This window comes from Sus scrofa, chromosome 1 (genome assembly GCF_054392235.1).
Source record: "Sus scrofa isolate SSC_HxYL_T2T_F1_AM1 chromosome 1, Sscrofa_HxYL_maternal_Yorkshire_Landrace_v2.0, whole genome shotgun sequence".
Taxonomy (NCBI): domain Eukaryota; kingdom Metazoa; phylum Chordata; class Mammalia; order Artiodactyla; family Suidae; genus Sus; species Sus scrofa.
The window spans coordinates 22,471,652-22,493,889 of record NC_139383.1 but is presented as its reverse complement, the minus strand read 5'-3'; the positions used below and the strand labels follow the sequence as shown (position 1 = coordinate 22,493,889).

General features: G+C 40.6%; 1 protein-coding gene across 36 annotated transcripts in view; it reads right to left on the bottom strand.

Moving 5' to 3' along the window:
* Positions 1 to 18,359: 18,359 nt before the first annotated feature.
* HIVEP2 (HIVEP zinc finger 2) overlaps positions 18,360 to 22,238 on the bottom strand; it is a 196,329-nt gene continuing 192,450 nt past the window's right edge. For all 36 annotated transcript variants that reach the window (XM_021072400.2, XM_085024681.1, XM_085024579.1 and 33 more), the window contains one exon: positions 18,360 to 20,821. In XM_021072400.2, coding sequence (XP_020928059.2) covers positions 19,997 to 20,821 — 825 coding nt within the window. In that variant the 3' untranslated portion in view covers positions 18,360 to 19,996. The remainder of the gene's footprint in view (positions 20,822 to 22,238) is intronic.

Sequence of the window (22,238 nt, the reverse complement as noted above, 5' to 3'; positions counted from 1 at the left end):
AGGCAAGTGGAGACTACAAAAACACAGTCATGTCATTGGGCTGGTCAGCTGAACAGAAGAGAGAGCCCAGAAGCCCCAGATGACTAGAACAAATATCCCTTTCTCTGGTTCTCCACTTCTGAAGCTTGGGCAGACACACCTCTCCAAGGTTTCCCCTGGGATTTGAGTCATAAGCACAGCTTTTGCAGTAAAAGCTGTATTTTGTCACTGGGCTTTGAATGAACTCCCAAGATGTCAGGGAAACTCCCAACATCCTCTTAGCCAAAAGCAGCAAAATATTCTATTTTCTTGAAGTTTTCAAAACCATAAGTGCTTAGGGAGGTTACTGTCCCAGATGGCAGATACTCTTTAGTCAAGTTATTTTATCCAACCCTCAAAGAGGCTCCTTCCAGGATTTAAACTCTCTAATTGCACAGTGTTATGGACTGAATATTTGCATTTCCTCAAAAAAAAATTCATGTATCAAAGCACTGACCCCAATGTGATGGTATTTGCAGGTCGATCTTTTAGGAGGTAATTTGGTTTAAATGGGGTCATGATGGTATAGGACTTTCATGATGGGATTGGTGACTTCATAAGAAGAGAAAGAGACACCAGAACTCTTTGTCCACTATGTAAATAGACAGTGAGAAGGCAGCCTTCTGCAAGCCAGGAGGAGGGTTCTCAGCAGGAACAGAATCAGCCGGAACCTTGTCTTGAACTTCCCAGCCTCCAGAAATGTGAGAAATAAGTGTCTGTGGTTTGAATTACCTAGTCTATGATATTTTGCTAGAGCATCCCAAGCAGACTAATATGTACAGGCTGCATAACTCATGACAATATGTTAGTATCTATTAAATTTCTTTTATTTTCACAGATCCATTGAAAATTCTTTGGAGAATAAGTAGAGATATGTGAAGAGCTCTAGAACGATTTCCACAGCTCTTGGAAATATACACTCTAAGCCTGAGGATTTGAGTGTGTGAGCTCAGGCTAACTCAGTTTTCTGGTTCAGAGAATATATCAACGGATCTTCAAGAACTAAAACAGAAAAGAATCGCACCAAACTGGATTAACCAGGGCTCCTCAAGTGAGGGCAAGCCCAGAACACCTGCCAACAGTTAAAGATTGTGACCTTCAGTCATTGTAACAAATTGCATAAGACTGATTTGGCCGAACTCCAGGTAACACTTCAGTGAGAACTACCAGGAAATTGCTAACGAAAAGCCAAGAAAAAATGGCTAGGAGTTGCGAGTTGCAATTTGCAGCCCCTCTTCTCCAGTGTAAGAATTTTATTTTTGCATTCCCATATGTGTGTGATAGTTTGTATTTAAAGGTTCAAATTTTGATCTATTTAATAGGATACTCTCAGAATCAATGTTAAAATCCCTTGCCTCATAAAGTATATACGAATATACCATCTCCTGGGGAAGGGCAGTGAGGGGAGTAGGCAGGGAAAAAAAGCCTTAATGGGCAAACAAGTGTGAACTCACATTCCCACGGACTTTGCAGTTTTCAAACAATTGGCTTTGCGTTCTGTGTTGTTTCCCTTGCCTCAACTTCCTCCTCATATCAGTAAACCCCAACTGGGTCTCTCAAATGATAGAAGGTCAATATGTCAGCATCTATGCCACACTCAAAGAATTGCTCTTGATTTTTTCTTGGTGAGGACATCCTAGACATTAATGTTTCCGTAAGTGGAGGAGATCAACATCCATCCAGACCGTCTGGGGATTTGGTGATGCACAAGCTACAGCACGAAACATCGCTAATAAATCATATTCACTGTTTCCTATTCCTGTAATGCAGGAAGTGCTGGTTCCACAGGCCCCTGTGCACTCAGAGATAAGGAAGGTTCTGCACTGTTCAGGGTTTTAGAAAGACCATTGGAATTTTGCACGAGATATGGAGTTTGCAGTCCTACACCGAGCAGACAGGAAGCCGTTCTCCATGTGTCATCACCCACTGGAGCTCCCTATCAGGACCTGGGAAACATGGATAGCTGGGATTCCTTCCTGGACTTGTTGTGTGTATGTTCAGATGAACTCACCTCCAAGTATCTCTCTGGCCACTGCTGTGGAATTTCATTCATGGGAGCAATGTCCATAGTAAATGAAACAGATCAAACTGTGTGTGGTTTCTTCTGCAGATAAGAAAGCAGGCTGAGATTTGAGAGCCTAGTGTCTAGTTAGAGAATCAAATGAATCAGTGGTTAAATTATTAATCATTTTTCTCTACGTGACTTGAAACGCATTCCCACCCCAAAGCAAGATAAGATAGAAGCAATGAGGTAAGCATGATAATAAGGATTGTATTGCTTGCGTCACATTTTGTTTGTATGTTTGTTTGTTTGGAGAGTTATTAGGGGGCAGGGCAGAGAGGATGGGTGGGTACAAGAGTGAATATCCACATTGTGAAAAGTCCCAAACAGGAGATAGTCAGAAACATTAAAATAATTCTATAAGGAGTTCCCATCGTGGCACAGTGATTAACGATCCTGACTAGGAACCATGAGGTTTCGGGTTCGATTCCTGGCCTTGCTCAGAGGGTTAAGGATCCAGCGTTGCCATGAGCTGTGGTGTAGGTCGCAGACGTGGCTCGGATCCCGCGTTGCTGTGGCTGTGGCGTAGGCCGGCGACTACAGCTCCAATTAGACCCCTAGCCTGGGAACCTCCATATGCCGCGGGAGCGGCCCAAGAAATGACAAAAAGACAAAATAATAATAACAGTAATAATGCTATAATAATGTTCAGTAGTTATGGATGATAGTATGAGAAAAAGAATGTATATACATGTATGACTGCGTGATTCCTATACAGCAGAAATTGGCACAACATTGTAAATCAACTACATTTAAATTTTCAAAAAAGAGTTAAGAAAAGAAAATGAGAGTTAAACACATCATAAAGCATGCAATGGCTTCAGTGTGAAAATTGTGTGTCCATTAATGTGGATGGAAGGAAACACGAGAAATGAAAGTAGTTATATTCTTGGAGGAGAGTGGGTCTTCTTGCTCCCCAGGACTGTCATATTCAGGATATACAACTGTTGGAACCGTGGGCAATGCCATTCCTGCTTTCTTTGGAATCTCTTTGGAAAGTACATTGACTATATTCTGCTATTAGGGAATTGTTTAGCGATCTGCTCTACAACGTTGTACCTAGAGGCCGCAATAGCGTGTTGTACACTAAATTTGTTAAGAGGTTTCATCTCATGTTAAGCATTCTTATCACAATAAAATCAATTTTAAAAAATAAAGTAAATTGAAGGAACGCCTGGGAAGCAGGCTGTTTTTCTTGCTTTGCTTTCAGAACTTGTTCACATTGGGAGCATCTGCACATTTCCCTCAGCCCCACAGCCTCCCCGCCAGGATTTCTGTATCCCAAACACTTCCCTGAAGTGAGTAAAGGACATATTTAAATGTTAGCCTTTTAAAATATTTTTCCACTGATAGGCTCAAAGTTTTCAGGGACTTTTTTGGTCATAGCAATCATGTTCTCACTTCCGTATCCTGTAGGGATCTACTAAGAAAGGCCATTTTTCTGCTCTTCAAGTGTCAAATCAATTCCACTGTAAATTCTGCCTGGTGAGTCAGATCCATAGCTCAGGTTAAATGTCTCGGAGTAATACGTGGTTTCTCGCCTTTCCTTTCATAGCATATCATGTCCTAAGACTATAAGCCTGACCATTCCTCACCCGAGCCCAAATCCCATCATATCTTCCCTGAACAACTATAAATGCTCCTAATTGGTTTCCTTGCTTCCACGCTTGCCCACCTGAGGACATTTTCCACAAAGTTGTCTGCAGATATCTTTTGACATCCGCTTATTACTCTGTTGAAAGCAAGAGACACCTTGAGAGAATGGATTAGATTTAGAGGTATTGATGTGGACTTGTGATTTCTAAAATGAGTACACACATTTGAGTATATGTATGCATCAATATCCATGGACATGGACACACACACATACACACACACACACACACACACCCCACATTTCCTGGTTCTATCTGCTAAAAGAACCTTGGAGCAATGCCACTCCCAGTAATCAAGTGAGCACATTTGCGCATCCAACACTCGACTTCTGACACCACTTCCATTCAAAGGACTCTGGGATGTCAGAGAAATGATTGTTTCCTGGGCTGGGATAACAGAAATGCAGTAAGATATGAAAAAAATCCCTTTATGTGAAAAAGTAAGGAAATGCTGCCCCAAAGTGATAAGGACTTGTCACAAGGACAAAGTGAACAATTTGAAGAAGCTCTCCTGGGGACAATTTGAGAAATAAAAATAATTTGGCCACTAAAAAAATAGGAATCTACAAGGCCACGTTGATGATAAATAATGAAGTAAAGAAGGAGGGAGAAGGGGCGGTTCTACTAACAGTAGAATGCTATAAATGTGCCGTGGGTACTGGGTATAGAAAACCATTATTTTGCAAGCATCACAGTGAAGGCAAATTCAGGCAAAGGTCATCAAGAAAGGCTAAATCTAGCGAGTAAATTTTGGTAAGGATCAGTGTATGTACATGGTTGCTTGTTGGTAACAAGGAAAAAACAATAACTATACAATGGACAACTGGATAACACCTTGGCTGAGTGATTAAAATTAATGTCACAAACAAGGCAGATGGACACTGAGTACCTCTAGATGGGAAATACTGAGAAGGGCAAACATCAGTTCTGTTATATTCCTGCCAAGAATGCTTAATCTGAATCTAATCATGGAGAAATGTTAGACAACCCCAAATGGGAATTGATCTATTAAAAGTGGGGTGATGCGGCAGGGATGAGGATGGGAGGTGGGAGATTGGGTGCTTCAAATCTGTCAATAGTCATAAGAACAGAACAAATGCTGAGGAATTGTTACAGAGTAAAAGAACTAAGACATGAAAACTAAGAGTGTATGTGATCCTAGACTAGGTCCTGTATTAGAAAAGAAAAAAAATGCAGTAAAAAGTTATCACTGGAGTTCCCGTCGTGGCGCAGTGGTTAACGAATCCGACTAGGAACCATGAGGTTGCGGGTTCGGTCCCTGCCCTTGCTCAGTGGGTTAACGATCCGGCGTTGCCGTGAGCTGTGGTGTAGGTTGCAGACGCGGCTCGGATCCTGTGTTGCTGTGGCTCTGGCATAGGCTGGTGGCTACAGCTCCGATTCAACCCCTAGCCTGGGAACCTCCATATGCCACAGAAGCGGCCCAAGAAATAGCAAAAAAAAGACAAAAAAAAAAAAAAGTTATCACTAATTCCTATTGTGGCTCGGTGGTTAAGGACTCAACATTGTCTCTATGAAGATGCGGATTCAATCTCTTGTCTCATTCAGTGGGTTAAGGATCCAGCTTTGTTGCAAGCTGCAGCTTAGGTCATAGATGGCCTCCACTGCAACTCTGATTCAACCCCTAGCCCAGGAATTTCTACATGCTGCAGGTGTGACTATTAAAAAAAAAGGTTGTCACTGACTCCATTGATGTAATTGGAATATAGATCGTAGTGTGGATAAATGTGCTCTATTAATGCTAAATTGTACTTGAGTTGATAACTGTTGTGTGGTTATTTAAGAATGATTAGCCAGGGTTCTTCAGGGAAACGAAACTAACAGGAGATAGATGATAGATGGATGGATGGTAGATAGATAGACAGATAGACAGACATGCAGACCGGCAGATAGATAATAGGTAATAAGGAATGGGTTCATGCAATTATGAAGGCTGGCAACTCCCAAGATCTGCAGGGCAAGTCAGCAAGTTGAAGACCTGGGAGAGTTGATGGTGTCAACGCCTGTCTGAAAGACAGCAGGCTTAAGACCCAGGAAGAACAAATGTTTCAGTCTGAGTCTGAAAACAGGAAAATGTTCCAGTTCAAAGTCCATCAGGCAGGGAACGTTCTCTCTTTCTTGGAGGAGAGTCAGTTGTTTTTTCTATACAGGCTGTTACCCGATTGGTTGAGGCCCACCAATGCTAGGGAAGGCAACTTGCTTTACTCAGTCTACTGACCTAAATGTTAACCTCATCCAAAACACCCTCTCAGAAGCACCCAGAATAATGTTTGATCAAATATCTGGGCACCTCATGGCCCAGTCAAGTTGTTACTTAAAATTAATCCCCACATAGGGAAATAGCCTTTCTATTGAGAAAGACATATTGAAGTGCTTAGTGCTTAAAAGTCATGATATATACAGTTTACTCTCAAATAGTTCAGATTAAAAAAAAAAAGTTTGTGAGAGAGAAGAGAGAGAGTAAATGATAAAGGAAGGAAATTGAGCAAAATGTTAACAGTAAGTGAACCTGAGTAAAGAGCATAGAGATATTCTTTGTACTCCTTAATCTAAATTTTCTGTAAATTTGAAGTAATTTCCAATCAAAATTTTCTTAAAAGCCTTTCAATGTCCTGTTAAAAGTACTCCATGCCTTCAGGATGAATCCAGCTTTCCTCACTTGGCCTGTAGGGCAGGAGGCAGCCCAGACTCTGTCTGTTCCTCACCTCATCTGGTCCCACTCACAGAGACCACTGAGATCCCCCTCTCGCCCAGCAGGGTCAGCATTGGCTAGGCTCCTGGAAGAGGCCAAGTGCATTCTCTCCACAGAAATTCACACGTGCACTCTCTCCACCTGAAAGCTCTTCCCTACTCTTCACATGGTTTCATTGCTCAAGTGTTTTGTCAGCTGTCACCTCAGAGAGAATCTCTTTTTAAAGCAGCCCATCTTCAGTCATGTTGCTGTATTTCACTTTATTCTCTGAACTTAGCCATGGTTACTCACTTCTTTCCTTATTTATTGTACCTCACTGGGACATGTCTTTCACAAGGGCAGTCCCTTCATCCATCCTGTTTATTCCTATAGCTCTGATATCTAAAACATGGCTTGGCATAGAGTGAGTCCTAAAGAAATAGTTTTGAAGAAATAGATAAATGTGTTAGTGCCTAGAGCACCTAAATCTTTGAAATTAAAATTCTTAACCTATTAGTTATTTGTTTTCCACTCATGTTATACAGGCTTCTCTAGTTCATGACAAGAATTTTAACGATAAGTATTATGACGTTACCAGTGAGTATCAAATATAGAGTGTTATACTAGAGAAGTTAAGAGAAGTACTAGTGTGTAAAGAAAAACTTTTTAAAGTAATTCTTATGATCCAAAAATTAATTTAGGCTGACCTAGTTAATGCAAAAAATCTGATAGGCATAGTAGTAATAAGAAAAATCTCTTAGTAACAAAAACAGGTCCTTGAATTCCAAATATCTAGTACAATACCCAGAAACTAGTAAAGTACTCATAAATGTTTAACAAATGCAAGAAATAACCTATCAATAGTTCATAAGCAGACCACTCCAGGGAAAGTGAAGAGAGATGGCTGATTTTTTTGTCTTCAAACATTAAAATGGATTCTTTTTTCTTTCTTTTTCTTTTTTTAACTAGGAGAAGAGCTCAGAGTTGTCAGAGTCAAAGTCTCCCCAGTGAAGTAGAAACAACATGAAAGATAAAAATGACAGCCCATTTGCCTCAGGATAGGTGCACCTTCTAACATTTTTGTTTTGTTTGGTTTGGGATTTTTTTTCACACCTTAGTTCAATTGATGACTCATACTTCCCAAGTAGCTGCATATTTCTGTACAAGGTGTTCACTCTCTGCATTTCCTAGGGATGAGAGCCAAGCAAATAGTATAAAACCCCTTTTTACCTATCAAAAATAAGAACAAAATTCCAATTTCAGCATGATTTAATTAGCAGGCTATAAATCATTTTGGTATTGAAAGCATGCACTCTACTGTATAGGGATCAACCAGTTTGCATCCTCACACTCCATCCTAACGTGGCAGTTGTTGTACCAATGTAAGGGGCTGTCGTCATTTTTATAAAAAAATCTAGAATTTTCCAAGTTCCAGGCATTTAGGTAAAACCGTAGCTTCTGAAAGGGGCTCTTTGGATGCTCATATTCACTTCCCCTGTTTTTCACTTTGTAGCAGGCAGTGCTCTGCCTCCATAGCAAGGACATTGGCTTACACATAATTGAGCTATTTTTTTCATTAGTTTTAAAGCTTGAAATTATCATTGGATGATGATTCTGTGAATATATAAATGTATTACTCTTGACCTCTTTGATAATGGAAGACCAATGTCACCACTAACATTCCTTAAGCTTGACAAAACTAAATTGTCAACCCAATCTTTCTTTTTTATTTATTTATTTATTTATTTTTTAAAATTTTGGATTTTTTTTTATGGGAGAAATTTAGGTACGAGCAACTATGGCATTTCTTTCTTTCTTTCTTTTTTTTTTTTTTTTTGTCTTTTTGCTATTTCTTGGGCCGCTCCTGTGGCATATGGAGGTTCCCAGGCTAGGGGTCTAATCGGAGCTGCAAACTCCGGCCTACGCCAGAGCCACAGCAACGCGGGATCCGAGCCGCGTCTGCAACCTACACCACAGCTCACGGCAACGCCGGATCGTTAACCCACTGAGCAAGGGCAGGGACCGAACCCGCAACCTCATGGTTCCTAGTCGGATTCGTTAACCACTGCGCCACGACGGGAACTCCCAATCTTTCTTTTTTAAAAAAGAAAATTGAGATATAATTTGTATGGGTGAAATTTATCTTTTTAATGCATAAAATTATGAATTTTGACAAATGTTTGTAGTTGTATAACCACCGCAACAAGTATAAAACAGTTACATCATCCAAAGCTGCTTCACATCCCTTTGTAGTGAAGCCTCCCTCTGCTCTCAGACCCAGGGAACCATAGTCAACCTCATCTTTGTATATGAACACACTCATCATACCTCACTCTTTTACCCTAAAAAAGTAAGACTTTGTTAGAGGGAATTCAAGGAACAAAATGAAATTTCATCTGCAGAAATTGAGAAAAGGCAAGTTAATAATGATACCTTATATTTGCATCTATCATATGTTTAATTATTTTCTTCGTATTATGTTACCAATATGTAGACCTTTTAGTTAATAAAAGAGAATGATCCTATATGTCATGGTAGGTAAGAAAAAAATCATTTTGATGCCCATGGTGAGCAAATGTCATTGCCATAACAGTATCTAAATTATTAATTAGCTTATATTAACCTTATGAAGTGATTGATAATAATTAACAAACCATTCTCTGAATCAGGGATATGAAAATGGTTTCAATTTAAGTCCTAACTAATTGCTACTAGCTTCCAAGAATTCTAGGTTACAAAAAATTCTGAGGCTTAATAGGAAATTTTAATATAAAACATTTTAAGTCTTAGGGGTATTACATTATATGTATATTACCTTATTTAATCTTAATAAGAAGCCCAAGAGAATATTTCTATTGTTATCCCTATGCACAAGAGGGGAAACTGAGTTTTAGAGAGATTAAATATTTATTCAAGGCTAAACAGGGGAGAAGTGATGAAGCTGGGATTTGAATCCACCCAGCCAGACTCTAAAGTTTAGTATTTTTTAACCTTTGCCATCTTGCACCCAAGGAATGAATCACACAACGTGTGTGTGTGTGTGTGTGTGTGTGTGCGCGTGCTGGGGGGACTCATGCAAATTTTTCTAAGAAAGTGAATCTAGGATGAAATCTGAATCAGGTAGTGAACAGGGAAGGAGGAGAAGACACAGAGCAAGGAAGAGCTTTTCCAGTAGAAAATAGAGCATGTGCAAAGGCCCAGTAGGTGGAGGAACAAGGCAACACTGGAGGAATTGTTGTGCCAGTGTGCCTGGAGCACAGGGGAAGAGCAGTGCAGGCAAAGGCCAGAAGAGAAGCCTGCACACTAGGGCACTGTAGACATGTGAATGACTTTGACCTTCCTCTGAAGGGCAGTGGGAAACGCCTGCATTACCTTATGCTGGCCAGTGACATAATCAAATGTAGGCTTTCAAAGGGTCACTCAGTCTGCATGCGGGGAGGGAGACTTATTCACAAGGGAGGTGGGAGAAGAGCACTGCAAGCAATCCAGCTGAGGCATAGTGGCTGTGTTAACCAGCTTTTTACGTTCTATATTCTGATGCCTGACATCTGGGGCCCGGCTGACTCTTGAGGAAAGTGTAAACAACTGGTCTTCCAACGTACCTCTACATGCAAACCAAATAATTCAGAGCCCATGCCCAAAATTGCCTTTATTTTTTTGGCCAATTGAGCCTGCATCTGTTATTTTTATTTAGTCTCTAACAAATAAAATAGCACGTCATGATGCCAAGGGACTCACAAATGTGAACAAGTATTTTTGACCCTTATTTTATTTATTTACGTATTTAGGCCACCCTCATCTAAATGCAGAAGTTCCTGGGCCAAGGGTCGAACTCACGCCATAGCAGCAGCCCAACCTACTGCAGACACTGGACCCTTAACCTGCTGCACCACAAGAGAACTCTCCAACTGCCATTATTTTTTTCTTTTGTACCAAGATTTTATAGTCTGGGCCACTTCCACCTGCCCTAATTACCCTAAGGCCAGGCACTAGACCACAAGTTCCAGGGCCCACTGAGATTGTCCAACCAGCTAACTCTAAATCTGCTTACCCTGCCTTGCCCATTCCTTCCAGTGGAAACCACAGTAAAGGTTTTTGTCCTGTTATATCCTCTCTCCCCCTGCCTCCTGACAAACCCTGGTGCTTCCCTGTGTGCACCGCCTCCCCCACCCCCGCCATGGGGTAAGTATGACCCCTCCTCTTGGAATCTGTGAGTATCACAAACTGTCTTTTCAATGGCAATTGTCTCCTGAACCTGCGGCCTTACTGTAACTAAATAAAAAAATATATATATATTTTAAAACAGTGGCATATTGGAGAAGAGAGGGGCATATCTGAGAGATATTGGAGATCAATGGGACATGTGATGAATTGCCTGTGGGGGAGAGAGGATGTCAAGAAAGATATCTAGGAGTTCCTGTTGCAGCTCAGTGGTGACAAACCCAACTAATATCCATGAGGATGCAGGGTCGATCCCTGGCTTCGCTCAGTGGGCTAAGGATCTGTCATTGCCGTGAGGTGTGGTATAGGCCACAGAGGCGGCTCGGATCCCACATTGCTGTGGCTGTGGTGCAGGCCGGTGGCTCCTGTTCGACCCCTAACCTGGGAACCTCTATATGCCGCAAATGTGTCCCCCTGCCAGAAAGAAAGAAAGAAAGAGAGAGAGAGAGGGAAAGAGGGAGGGAGGGAGGAAGGAAGGAAGGAAGGAAGGAAGGAAGGAAGGAAGGAAGGAAGGAAAGAGAGAGAGAGAAAGAAAGAAAGAAAGAAAGAAAGAAAGAAAGAAAGAAAGAAAGAAAGAAAGAAAGAAGGAAGGAAGGAAGGAAAGAAAGAAAGAAAGAAAGAGAGAGAGAGAAAGAAAGAAAAGAAAGAAAGAAACCTATCTGGATTTCTAATCTGCAGGCAGAGAGAAGTAATAGCAAACACTTAATATAGCATTTATGTTATTCCAGGCCCTGTTCTAAGTATGCACACACACACACACACACACACACACACATATATAACTCATTCAGTTCCCTTTACATTTTTGCAATTCCCATTTCGCACAAGTTGAAACAGAGATTCAGAGAAGTTAGCAGTCTGCTGTGGAAAGGGACTAGCTAATCGTCATCCATCCTCTCTTTTGCTCCTTTGGAAAGCAGCTGGGATCCATTTCTCAGCCTCTTTTGAGGCTGGGTGTGGTCAAGTGACTGAATTCTGGCTATTAGAACATGGGGGTGGAGGGATGATGTATAGTATTTCCGGGCCTGGCTCATAAAATCCTCCCATGTACCATTCGTCCTTCTTGATTAATGAATGGATGCTGGAAGCCTCCTGTTGAAAATGGTGCAGCCATAAGACAGATGGAGCTTGGATCCCTAAATCAAGGAACAGCAGACTTTTTCTGTCAAATAGCAAAGTGTAAATACCTTTGAGGATCAGGAAGCACACTTGAGGATATTATGTAGATACTTCTATAATCATTTAAAATGTGGTAATTTAAAAATTTAAGAACTATTCTTAGCTCATTTGTTGCACAAAAAATGTGCAGCAGGCCAAGTTCAGTCACAGGCCTTAATTTACCAAGACTGCCTTAAATCACTCCTTAAAGGAAAGCCACCTGCTGATTTGGAAAACTTTTTGTGCATCTGTAATAGGCTGCTTGTATGTCTAGTCACTGCAATTTGGGGGCTGTTTGTTACAGCAGTGCCCGACCCCCTATAACTTACTCTAGGCCACATAACTAGGAAGTAGCAAAGCACGGATCTGAACCCATGTAGTCTGGCTTTCTAGCCCCTGCTTGCTGACATTGCACGATGCTGTCTCTTGAGACAGAGGACAAATTTGACCATTGGCCTCTCCCAAGGGCTGGGAAGGGGCCGAGGAGGTTCGCATGCTTCTTACTGCCGTCCCCATTCCAAGTAAGACTTAATAAGCGTCAGAAAGAAGTACAGAGACAAGCGGTAGGAATTCTATGTTACACAGCTGTGCCTGGAATACCCACTGTGTACCCAACTTTAATAACGAGATCTCATTTGAGAGCATCACCGATGGTGACTTGTTACTGTTCCTTCACAGAAGAGGTCTAATGTTTTGCATCTCATAAATCCCCTCCAAGTGCCATTTCTTCCAACTCCAATTCTATTGCCACCTTTTCAGGAGTGCTCCCCCAATGCAGAGTCTACCCAGAGCTTGAAGCCTACTACACTTCTGCTTGCAGGGAGTGGGATGGAGAGATGCGAAAGGCCTGGCTCTGGGACCATCCCATACTTTTCCACGGTCTACATTCCTTAAATATTTTTGACACCTTATTTAAAATGACTAAAGAAACACATAAAAGATTTCTTCCTGGAAATTTACAGTGTATAAGAAAGGAGGGTAGTCTGGTATAGATTATCTTGAACATGTCCATGTCCAAAATGTTGGATGGGGTGCTGTGTACCTAAAAAATAGGCAAGGCTTCCTGTTCTAGGTCTGGAAAGGAATAAATTGGCATCTTAAAATGCTATTCCTGCCCTTTCTTGCCATCTTTCCCCACCAGGCAGGATTTGTTTACATTGGTGTTTATAGTTACCCGTTGGCCTCAATTCTGAGATCTTAATTCTGAGATCTCGCTCATGGATAAAGAATGTGAAAAGAAGGTTTCTGCAGTGACGTTTGCATTTTTAAATTAAGGGTGCTGCTAATTAATCTTTCCTATCCATCTCAGGGAAAAGAGGATGAATAATATGAAAACAGAGGTTGTTATAAGAGAAAACAGTTAATAAGAATTCATTTTGGAATTTTCCTTAGACTTGGCTTTTTTTGGTTTTGGTTTTGGTTCAGGAAGGTAGATGAAAGATATTATTTTTTATTTATGCTGGACCCAATGTTCTTAAAGACAAATAAATGATGATCTATGTCTATATCATTTGCCTGACTTGTGAACACTCCATGACTGAAGTTGTGATTTAGGTCTGTCACGCTAAATTCTAGAAATGCAGTGCACAATAATTCTCTTATACAAGGCAACCAGAGTTACTACTTAGTTGATTCATTTTAAAAAGTCAAAAGATGACAAAACCATCATAATTACATCTTTAAATATTTTTATTTTAACTTAAAAGTTAAAAATGCTCATACATTTACCATCTTTTAGTGTACTAAAAGAGCAACTTTTTTAAAAGGGAAAGGGAATTTTAGCATATTTTTATCCACAAATACATATGAGGATTAAAAGAGACAGGCCTGGCATATGATAGGCTTTAAATAAATGATAGGTGATATTATTAATATTATTAAGAAAATATGCCATCTTTCCTGTATGTCTGTTACAGGAAATCAATCAGGTAGCTTAAATGAAACCCAACCATAATAAATTAATATTCCAGTTTTAATTTAAAGAGGAATGAGAATTAAAAGACATTCAAGATTTGTAGTAAGTCATGTCTTCTAGAAGAAGACATGTGGTTCTAAAAAATCACTGGTGCTATGCAAAATCATGCAATACAAACCACAGGGCTTGTGAGGAAAACAGGGTTGGGGACACCATACTCAAAAGCTTCATCCATGACACATAATGAAAAAGATGGGATTCCAGAAAAAATTGTAGCACAGTTTTACACAAGTTAAACGGTTAAGAAATACACAAGAACTACAAGAAAGGCAATACTTTACTGAGACAAAACATCTAAAGTTCCCTAGTAGAAGTGGGCAACAGAAGAGCCACTGTGGTTATTATGAAGTGAGGGAGGGAGAGTTATCTGAAATTGGACAGAAGTTTGCAGCCTGGTTCACTATCTGTGCAGGTGTGTTGAAACAAGGTAGCTGGTAGAGTTTAGGGTGCTAGCATGTGCATGTCTGTAGGCCTACGTGGCTCCTTCAGCTAAGGGCACTTTTCTGGGTTCACCTAGTGTTTCTTGCTGAAAAAGTCCCACCTAAGCAAATGCATTATGTTCAGATTGTTCCTTAATATAACAATTGCTTTGGAACAAACTTTAAAACAAATGTTACAGCAGAACTAACTATAGACTGAATTTTTCTAGGAAGGCAACTACCATGTGAAATCAAGAAAAAATATTTGTTTTGTTTGGAACCTTCCAAGATTTATCCACCGTTTCAGAAAAGTATGTCCTTGAGGCAATGCCACTTGTGGTGTGTGAGCTCCCAACATGATATACGGGCATGAACCTGCACTTGTGGCTGTTGTATTCCTGGTGATCAATGTCATAATTGATCTTCTACTATCATCCTTAACTGTCATGGTTATAGAGAATTCATCTATTAAATAAGAAGATAAAATTTTATTAGAGATTGCATTCCTGCCATTTTTCCCTTACATAGAGTTAGGCTATAATTTTGAAATTTTGGAAATGATATGTAAAGGCCAGTTACATTATATAAAAGGGGCAGGATAAAATATGTATTAGGAACGGAGGGTGGCAGGGGGTTTGATGGACTGTGAACCACTGATATAAAGGGAATGTTAGCATATCTGTATCCACGAATACATGTAAGGAATAAATGAGATAATATCTGACATATAATAGGCTTTAAATAAATGATAGGTATTATTACCATTAATAATACAGTATTAGAAGACCCACATATCCAGTTGCTCCCAGAATCTTTCCTTTCTGATGCCCACAGGGCCCTCAAACTCAAATCATGGTTACCAAATTGCCTTTTACTCCTCAAACCTATGTCCTACACTGGGTTTAACCTTGCAGTGCTTCCTGTTTAGCCCCATAGTGGCCAGCTAGAAAAGGTGTGTTATCTATGCCTTTTTTCCCTTCTGAGAGGCCTCTATCCAATAAATCCCCAGTCCCATAAATTCTAGCCACCACCCGTTCTGTGTGTTTCAAATCTATCTGCTTTTCTTGATCCCAACTACCACATCATTTTCAGCTGCCATCTCTCCTGCCCTCATTATAGAAATAGCCTTGGAGCTAATCTCAGTCTCCTCTCTTACCCCATCAGCTCTATCCCCTTTATCATCAACCAACAGAAACACAATGAGCCACAGATGCAATTTTCCATATTCTGGACAAGTATTTAGGAAAGGAGCTGAGGGCAATCAATTTTGATAACAATTTATTTAACTTACTATATCCAAAATAGTAAAATTAAAATTTAGTCATTTAAATGTTATTAATATGAAAAATTATAAAAGATATTTGGCATCCTCTTTCTACTATGTTTTCAAAGTCTGTTATATACAGGGATCTGCTGTGGCTCAGTGAGTTAAGAACCTGGCTGGTATACTTGAGCATGCCAGTTCAATCCCTGGCCTTCCTTAATGGGTTAAGGATCTGGCATTGCCACAAGCAGTGGTGTAGGTTGCAGATGTGGCTTGGATCCCTCGCTGCTGTGGCTATGGTGTAGACCAGCAGGTGCAGCTCCGACTCAACCCTTAGTCTGGAAGCTTCCATATGCCACGGGTGTGGCCCTAAAAAAAGAAAAAAAAAATCTGGCAGATATTTTATATTGACAGCACCTATCACTTTGGACCAGCCCCATCTCATGTACAATTTGAGAGAAATTTATGCTGTCCTGAGATACTCAACACAGGATTCCTGGTAAGCTGAGTTTGACAGTATGACTGAGCTTGAGTTGAGTTGGGAAATAAACCATAGTGGATCCCTTTGCAAATAGGGTTCCACAAGAAGAGTAAGTCCCAGTGACTTAAAACATCCCTTGTGTGTCATGAATGAACTTTTCTCCTACGAGAGTCCTCAGGCTTCCTCTTCTACCCTTCCTTACCCCTTGAGTGATTCCATCCAATTCAGGATGACTAAGGGACAAGAACGGACAAACCCGTCTCAGCTTGGGCATTTCTTGAGACTGACCTCCCCCATCTGAACTGTTTAGGGAGGCTCGTTTCCTTACCCGCACCTCATAAACGCACTCTCTTTGTTGGTCAATAGCACCACCTCTTGCCACTGCCCAAGTTAAAACTCCAGTCATTTCAGCCTCCTCCATCTCTCTCTTTCTGCCACCAATCAGTCTACTAGTTATTACCAATTCCTCTTCCTTAAGGAAAACTGCCCCTTCTTTCTCCATGATCCCATTGTCTGTTTGGATTGTCACCGCCCTTATTTCCATGTAAATGATATAGCTTCATAATTCTTCCAATTGGTCTCCCTGCTTTCATTCTCCCTTCCTCAAATCCATTATCTGGCTTGCTGCCACACTGAATTTTTTCTAAATCATAACCACACTAACAATGGCAGTGCTGCTTTCTTGCTTCAGTCCTCCCTGGCTCAGCTCTCCTTTGCTTATGGAGCCAGATCTGAGCACCTGGGGCTGGGTTAGGAATTTGGACTTGGACATGCATTTCTCACTTTACCACATATACCCTGTCATAGACCCAGGGAGCCAGCTACATCTTGCTTTTTACCCATGCACAGCTTTATACATCCTGGCTCATCTAACATGCACTTTTCTACTTTATTTTTATGCTCCAACTCTACTAGAATATAAACTCCATGAAGGCAAGGGCTTACCGTGTTTTGTGCCGTACCATACACATAGCACATAGGACAGTGTCCCAATGTATGTGATGAAATTTGTCTCTTGAAATTTATCTCCTGGAACAAGACAATACATTATTCCAGGGCCACCCTTTCTTTTTTCCCCCCTTTTCTCACTCACATATTTATTGAAAGAACTTACTGTTATTGATTTTTCTTAGTACACAGTTGCTAAATCTTTAGGGTGTTTTATATTTCCCTATTCTTTCATATTTATATATGTGTGCTTTATAAGCCTAGGATCATTTATTTATTTGAGTATAGTTTATTTACAGTGTTATGTCGATTTCTGCTATACAGCATAGTGACCCAGTCATACATATATTTACACATATATGTACATATATATATATATACACACACATACATTCTTTTTCTTATTCTATCTTCCACCATGTTCTACCGCAAGAGACTGTACATAGTTCTTGTAGGACCTCATTGCCTTCTCCATCTCTCCTTCCGTTCTCAGCAGGGTGACTGCTCTCTCCTTTGTGATTGCAAAACACACCAAATGGACCATGATTTTAGCACTAACATCATAGTCTAACACATTTACTCACATTTATGTCTCTCTTCTTTACTTGAGCTCCTCGATGGCAGGAATACTCTCTTATTCACCTGCAAGGCCCATTATAGTTCCCAGCTCATAGTAGGCATTCAAAAACTGCTCTATGAACAAGTGAAATGAATTAGATGGAGAAAGAAGAAGAGTATTTGACTTGGCCTAGGACCACACACACGTGCACACACACCCCCCCCCCCAATGAAGAGCAAGACACACCAAGCACCCCATGCAATTAAATGTTTCAAGGATTTTTCTAAGAGAAAGGTATTAGGCTGGCTGTGTTGACCTTTAACTCACCTTTGTAAAACAGTTTTAAAAAGACAATCTGCCTCATAAAACATAATTGGTGAGTTGTAAATCTACCAATTTGAGATTTTTAGAATGTAAATACTGATAGATTTTGGCTCTTAATAAGCTTCTCTTATTAAAAGGGTTTTACTCTTCTGTAATAAAAGAACTATGATTTGTGGCTATTTTATGGTATATTTAGCTCAGTTGGTTTTTTACCTTCAGTCACTTCAGCAAAAATAAAGTGGTTTCCTCGGTGGAATTACAGACATATGTGCATACTGACAGGGAAACAGAAGAGGGAACGATCATTTGGTTTATTCAGGACTTTTTTTAGATACCCACTCCTGTGGCCGGGTTCTGAGGGCCCATTTCTAAGGCTGGCACTATCTTTTCTAATCGGATAACATGGGATCAATGACTGTCTTCTCCCTTGTCAAAAGCGTTCATGCTCTGCATACCTGGTGAAGGGGGGTGGCGGGCAAAGCCTAGCAATTAAAAGCACAGATGGTATGTCGGTAGCACCAACACTTCTTTAGCAACACAACTGGAAAATTAAAATGTAAAACAACACATAAAAACTAGACACCTCAAGCATGTAATTGTATATTTATTTCTCTTTTTAAAGAACACTCCTTAATGTAATTCAATATACAAACTTGGTTTCACAGAATTATAATCCACTATATAGCACAAAGATAACCCAGATTGTGTGTGTGTGCACACACGTGCGCGTGTGCACATGTGTTGTACTCCCTTCCCTTCCTTCCACTCTTCTGAACCTGCCAACAAAGGCTCTGCCCACCGTCACCGCTAACCAAAGCCCACTCTGAATGTTATGTACAAAAGACATCCTCCCACAAGTTCTTGTACCCAGAAAGCTTCTTTTCCCGTTCCCCCTGAGATAGCCAGGAGTGTGACACTCTGCCCCTCTTCAGGAGGGTCAAGTGGCTTCCCCTAGAGCTGATGTCAACCCTGTTACCGTGTGGACTGGCAGACAGGAAGGGCCAGGGAGCAGGTCTCCACACCCTTCCCCGCTTCCACACCCACCCCTCCGGGTCCAAGCGACCCCTCTGTAGTAGCCTTAGTTCCAGTCACCACCTTGTGCAGCAAGAACCAAGGAGATTGCTAAGCCCAGGTCTTCTCCATGAGCAGCGCACAGCACTGCCTGCCAAGCCACCGGGCCGGCCGATAACCAAGCTCTACACAGTCCCATGTGCTTTGTCACTTTAATGTTTAAAGACACCCTAGCATAGGTCTGTGGCAACCTAGTGTCCAACTGAGTTACATAAAATTGTACCAGTGATGCACTTGTACATATTTACATGGGGCGGAATGTTTTCCCATATTTTTAGGTGAGTATGTAGATCCACATGTTCACATAAGACCAAATACTTTTAATATTATTTATAACTGATTTATAAAGCTTTGAAAAAACTCACAATAGCACATTGTTTACTTTAATGCTTTACGGTACTATCAGTTTAAAATCACAATCAGCACTTAAGTTATAGTCAATCCAGCAAACAAGAGACAAAAAAAATTTACAAGAGTTAAGAACTGACTGATACATCTTTTATCTTTTTTTTTAAACTAATGCATAAGTGCAGAATAAGATACTCTAGTTTAAATATCTTGTTTACAATATACATTTTGTTCTAGTTACGCAACAGTAAATCCCATGCTTCACATAGAAAAGCAATCCACAACAATAAGAAAAAATGTACAATTTATGAAACAAAGTAAATAAATATTAGTATTACAGAATCAGAGCTGTACATAAAAGCTGTTCGGTTTTAATCATATAAAAATATGTTTTAGTGCAACCTCACATATATATTGATGCTGTTTTGCTTTACATCATTTAGATCCAAGTGTCCAAAAAAGGAAAGAAATTACATTTATTACAAAGCAGATACACAAATTCTAAAATATGTACAAATTACTGCTAAAAAATGCTTATAAGAATATAAGCAAAGTAAAGAAAAGGCACAAACATCTGTACAATTTTAAAAGTACCAGACCCAATAGGTTAATTTCAAATTTTGTTTTGGTCAGGCTCATGATGACTTGTTAATTTACCTAATTCTTTTGATATAACAAAAGTATATATAGTAGCAAACTACTGGAACTTAGGACAGGCATGCTATAAACTTGATTACCTCTATTTCTAGAAAAACAAAAACAAAATGGGAAAATGTGGAAATGAAAGTCTCCATGCATCTTAGATCAATGTAGTTGACTCTTTTCTGATGAAGGTTCCTTGCCTTCCTCTGTGCTTGAAGGTATTTCTTTGCTGCCTTGAAAGCCCGACTGTTTGTCATCCACACAACTCTTGCTGTAAAACGTGGAGTGAGCTAACGCAGTCTGTGATGTACCAAAATTGTCCTTCTCACCATCATGCAAGTCAGGGTGGGTAGCTGAGGTACAGGGCTGACCTGGCTCAGGTCCACTAAAGTGTCTAGTGCTAACATGTGCACTTTCCAAGGGTCTCTGATGGGGCTCCTGCCCCCGAGCTGGCTGGTCTGCCCCAAGCAGAGCGGCCTCTTCTGTGGCAATCCGGAGGGAGGCGATGGCTTTTGTGCAAGTCTGTATGTTTTCCTCCTGTTCCCGCTCTGTTGCATTCAGGCTGTCTTCTGAAGTGCTCTGTTTCATCAAGAGCCGAGGAGAGGAGGGCGTGCTGGGTCGACCAGATGACTGCAGAGCCTGAGGCGATCGTTTCTCATGCTGCTTAGAAACCATGTAGGGGTCCTTAGCGAAGGAGTCCCCGGAAGCTCCCCTCTTCTCCTCAGAGCCCTCCATTGGCAGAGGCAATGTGGGTGGAGGGTGTAAACCGGAAAGGGCCGGCGGCATGGAGTGAACCATTTGGATCCCACCAACTGGCACCATGGGGATAGGAGCTCGCACTTGCTGCTGAGAGTGGAGTGGAAGATGACTGAAGACATAGTCATTGGGACCCTCAGGGAAAAGGCTGGAGCCCGGATGTTCGAAAGCACCTTCTTGGTCTCCATAGAGACTGAAGTAAGGAACCTGAGGTAATCCTCTTCTTAAATTCTGCATCAGGAAACAGAGCACAACACTTAGGACCCACCTCGCTTCACGCTCAGGTCCAGCTCTTTCATTCCTTCACTCATTCACTTATTCCTTCAAAACACGGGAAAACTCCCTGATCTTTTTACCGATTTTTCATTCCACCAGACAAAAGAGATTTTCTCAGCTGTCTTTTAGAAACCATGAAGGTTGAATGAAGCTGTGGGTCTGTGAACACTTGCCTTTGTTGTTAAACAGCAATGTGATAAAACATGCAGTGTGTTTTCCACTAGCTACAGAGACATGTTCCAGCTCTGTTTTTTTCATAAGAGAGAATAAAAAGAAAATAATGGCTAATTACCAGAAAAACTCTAATGAGCAAAACCCTACTAATGGATGTTTAAATTGAAAAGAAAGTAAAAAGATTACCATCTGTTTATATACTGGGCAGATCTTTAATATGTTTCTTAAGTGTTGATGAGTATAAGTGAAATGACAAGCCTGAAAATTGGCTTTTTTTCCCCTGCTTTCTAAAAAGCAGATGACAAAATGGCGGTGACATACAAACTGGTTCCTCCAACGTGCAAGACATTGTTCTAAAGGAACAAATTCCCGCTCAGGAGACACCCAGGCAGAAGATCAGCACCAACATCTCCCTCGAATCATAATTCAGAGCCATATTTTGTATGGAAACTATGCATCACAACACAGTTAAATATATCAAGTAGTTATAACTCATATTCATGGTTCAGCTGGGAACCAAAGATGATTGTGTCTTAATACTTCTGTTTATTTTATTATTCCCACTTAAATATCTTCTTGGCAATTAAAGTATTAGAACACTTAAAATTTGAGGCCAGATCTCAGATTTCATGGTCCCAGTCCTTAATTGTTTCTGTAGCAAAACACGGCTTAGACTGGGATTATTGGGTTTTAATGAGATGATATGAGGTTTCAATTACTGAGATTCATTCTTTTAATGAAGTGTCATCTACTAAGGACTTGATTTTTTGTTTGGTTTGGTTTTTTGTTTTTTTTTCAGGGCCGCGCTCACGGCACATGGAAGTTCCCAGGCTAGGGGTTAAATCAGGGCTGTAGCTGCCGGCCTACACCACAGCTCAGGGTAACGCCAGATCTTTAACCCACTGAGAGAAGCCAGGGATCGAGCCCTCATTCACATGGATACTAGTCAGATTCATTATCACTGAGCCACAACAAGAACTCCTCTGATTTTTGTTTTTTGTTTTTTTTTGAGAACTTAAAATCAGAGAAATACAAACCTGTCAAATATGGTAGTAGTACTCAGGAGAAACAAGGAAAAAAGGTTCTAATTCATTGCAAGGATGTTTGAGTTCTAAAATTCAAGCTATGTGCTACACCATTACTGATTCATCTGGTTCTATCTGGATTGTGAGACCAGCTCAGGAACGATAAATTATGC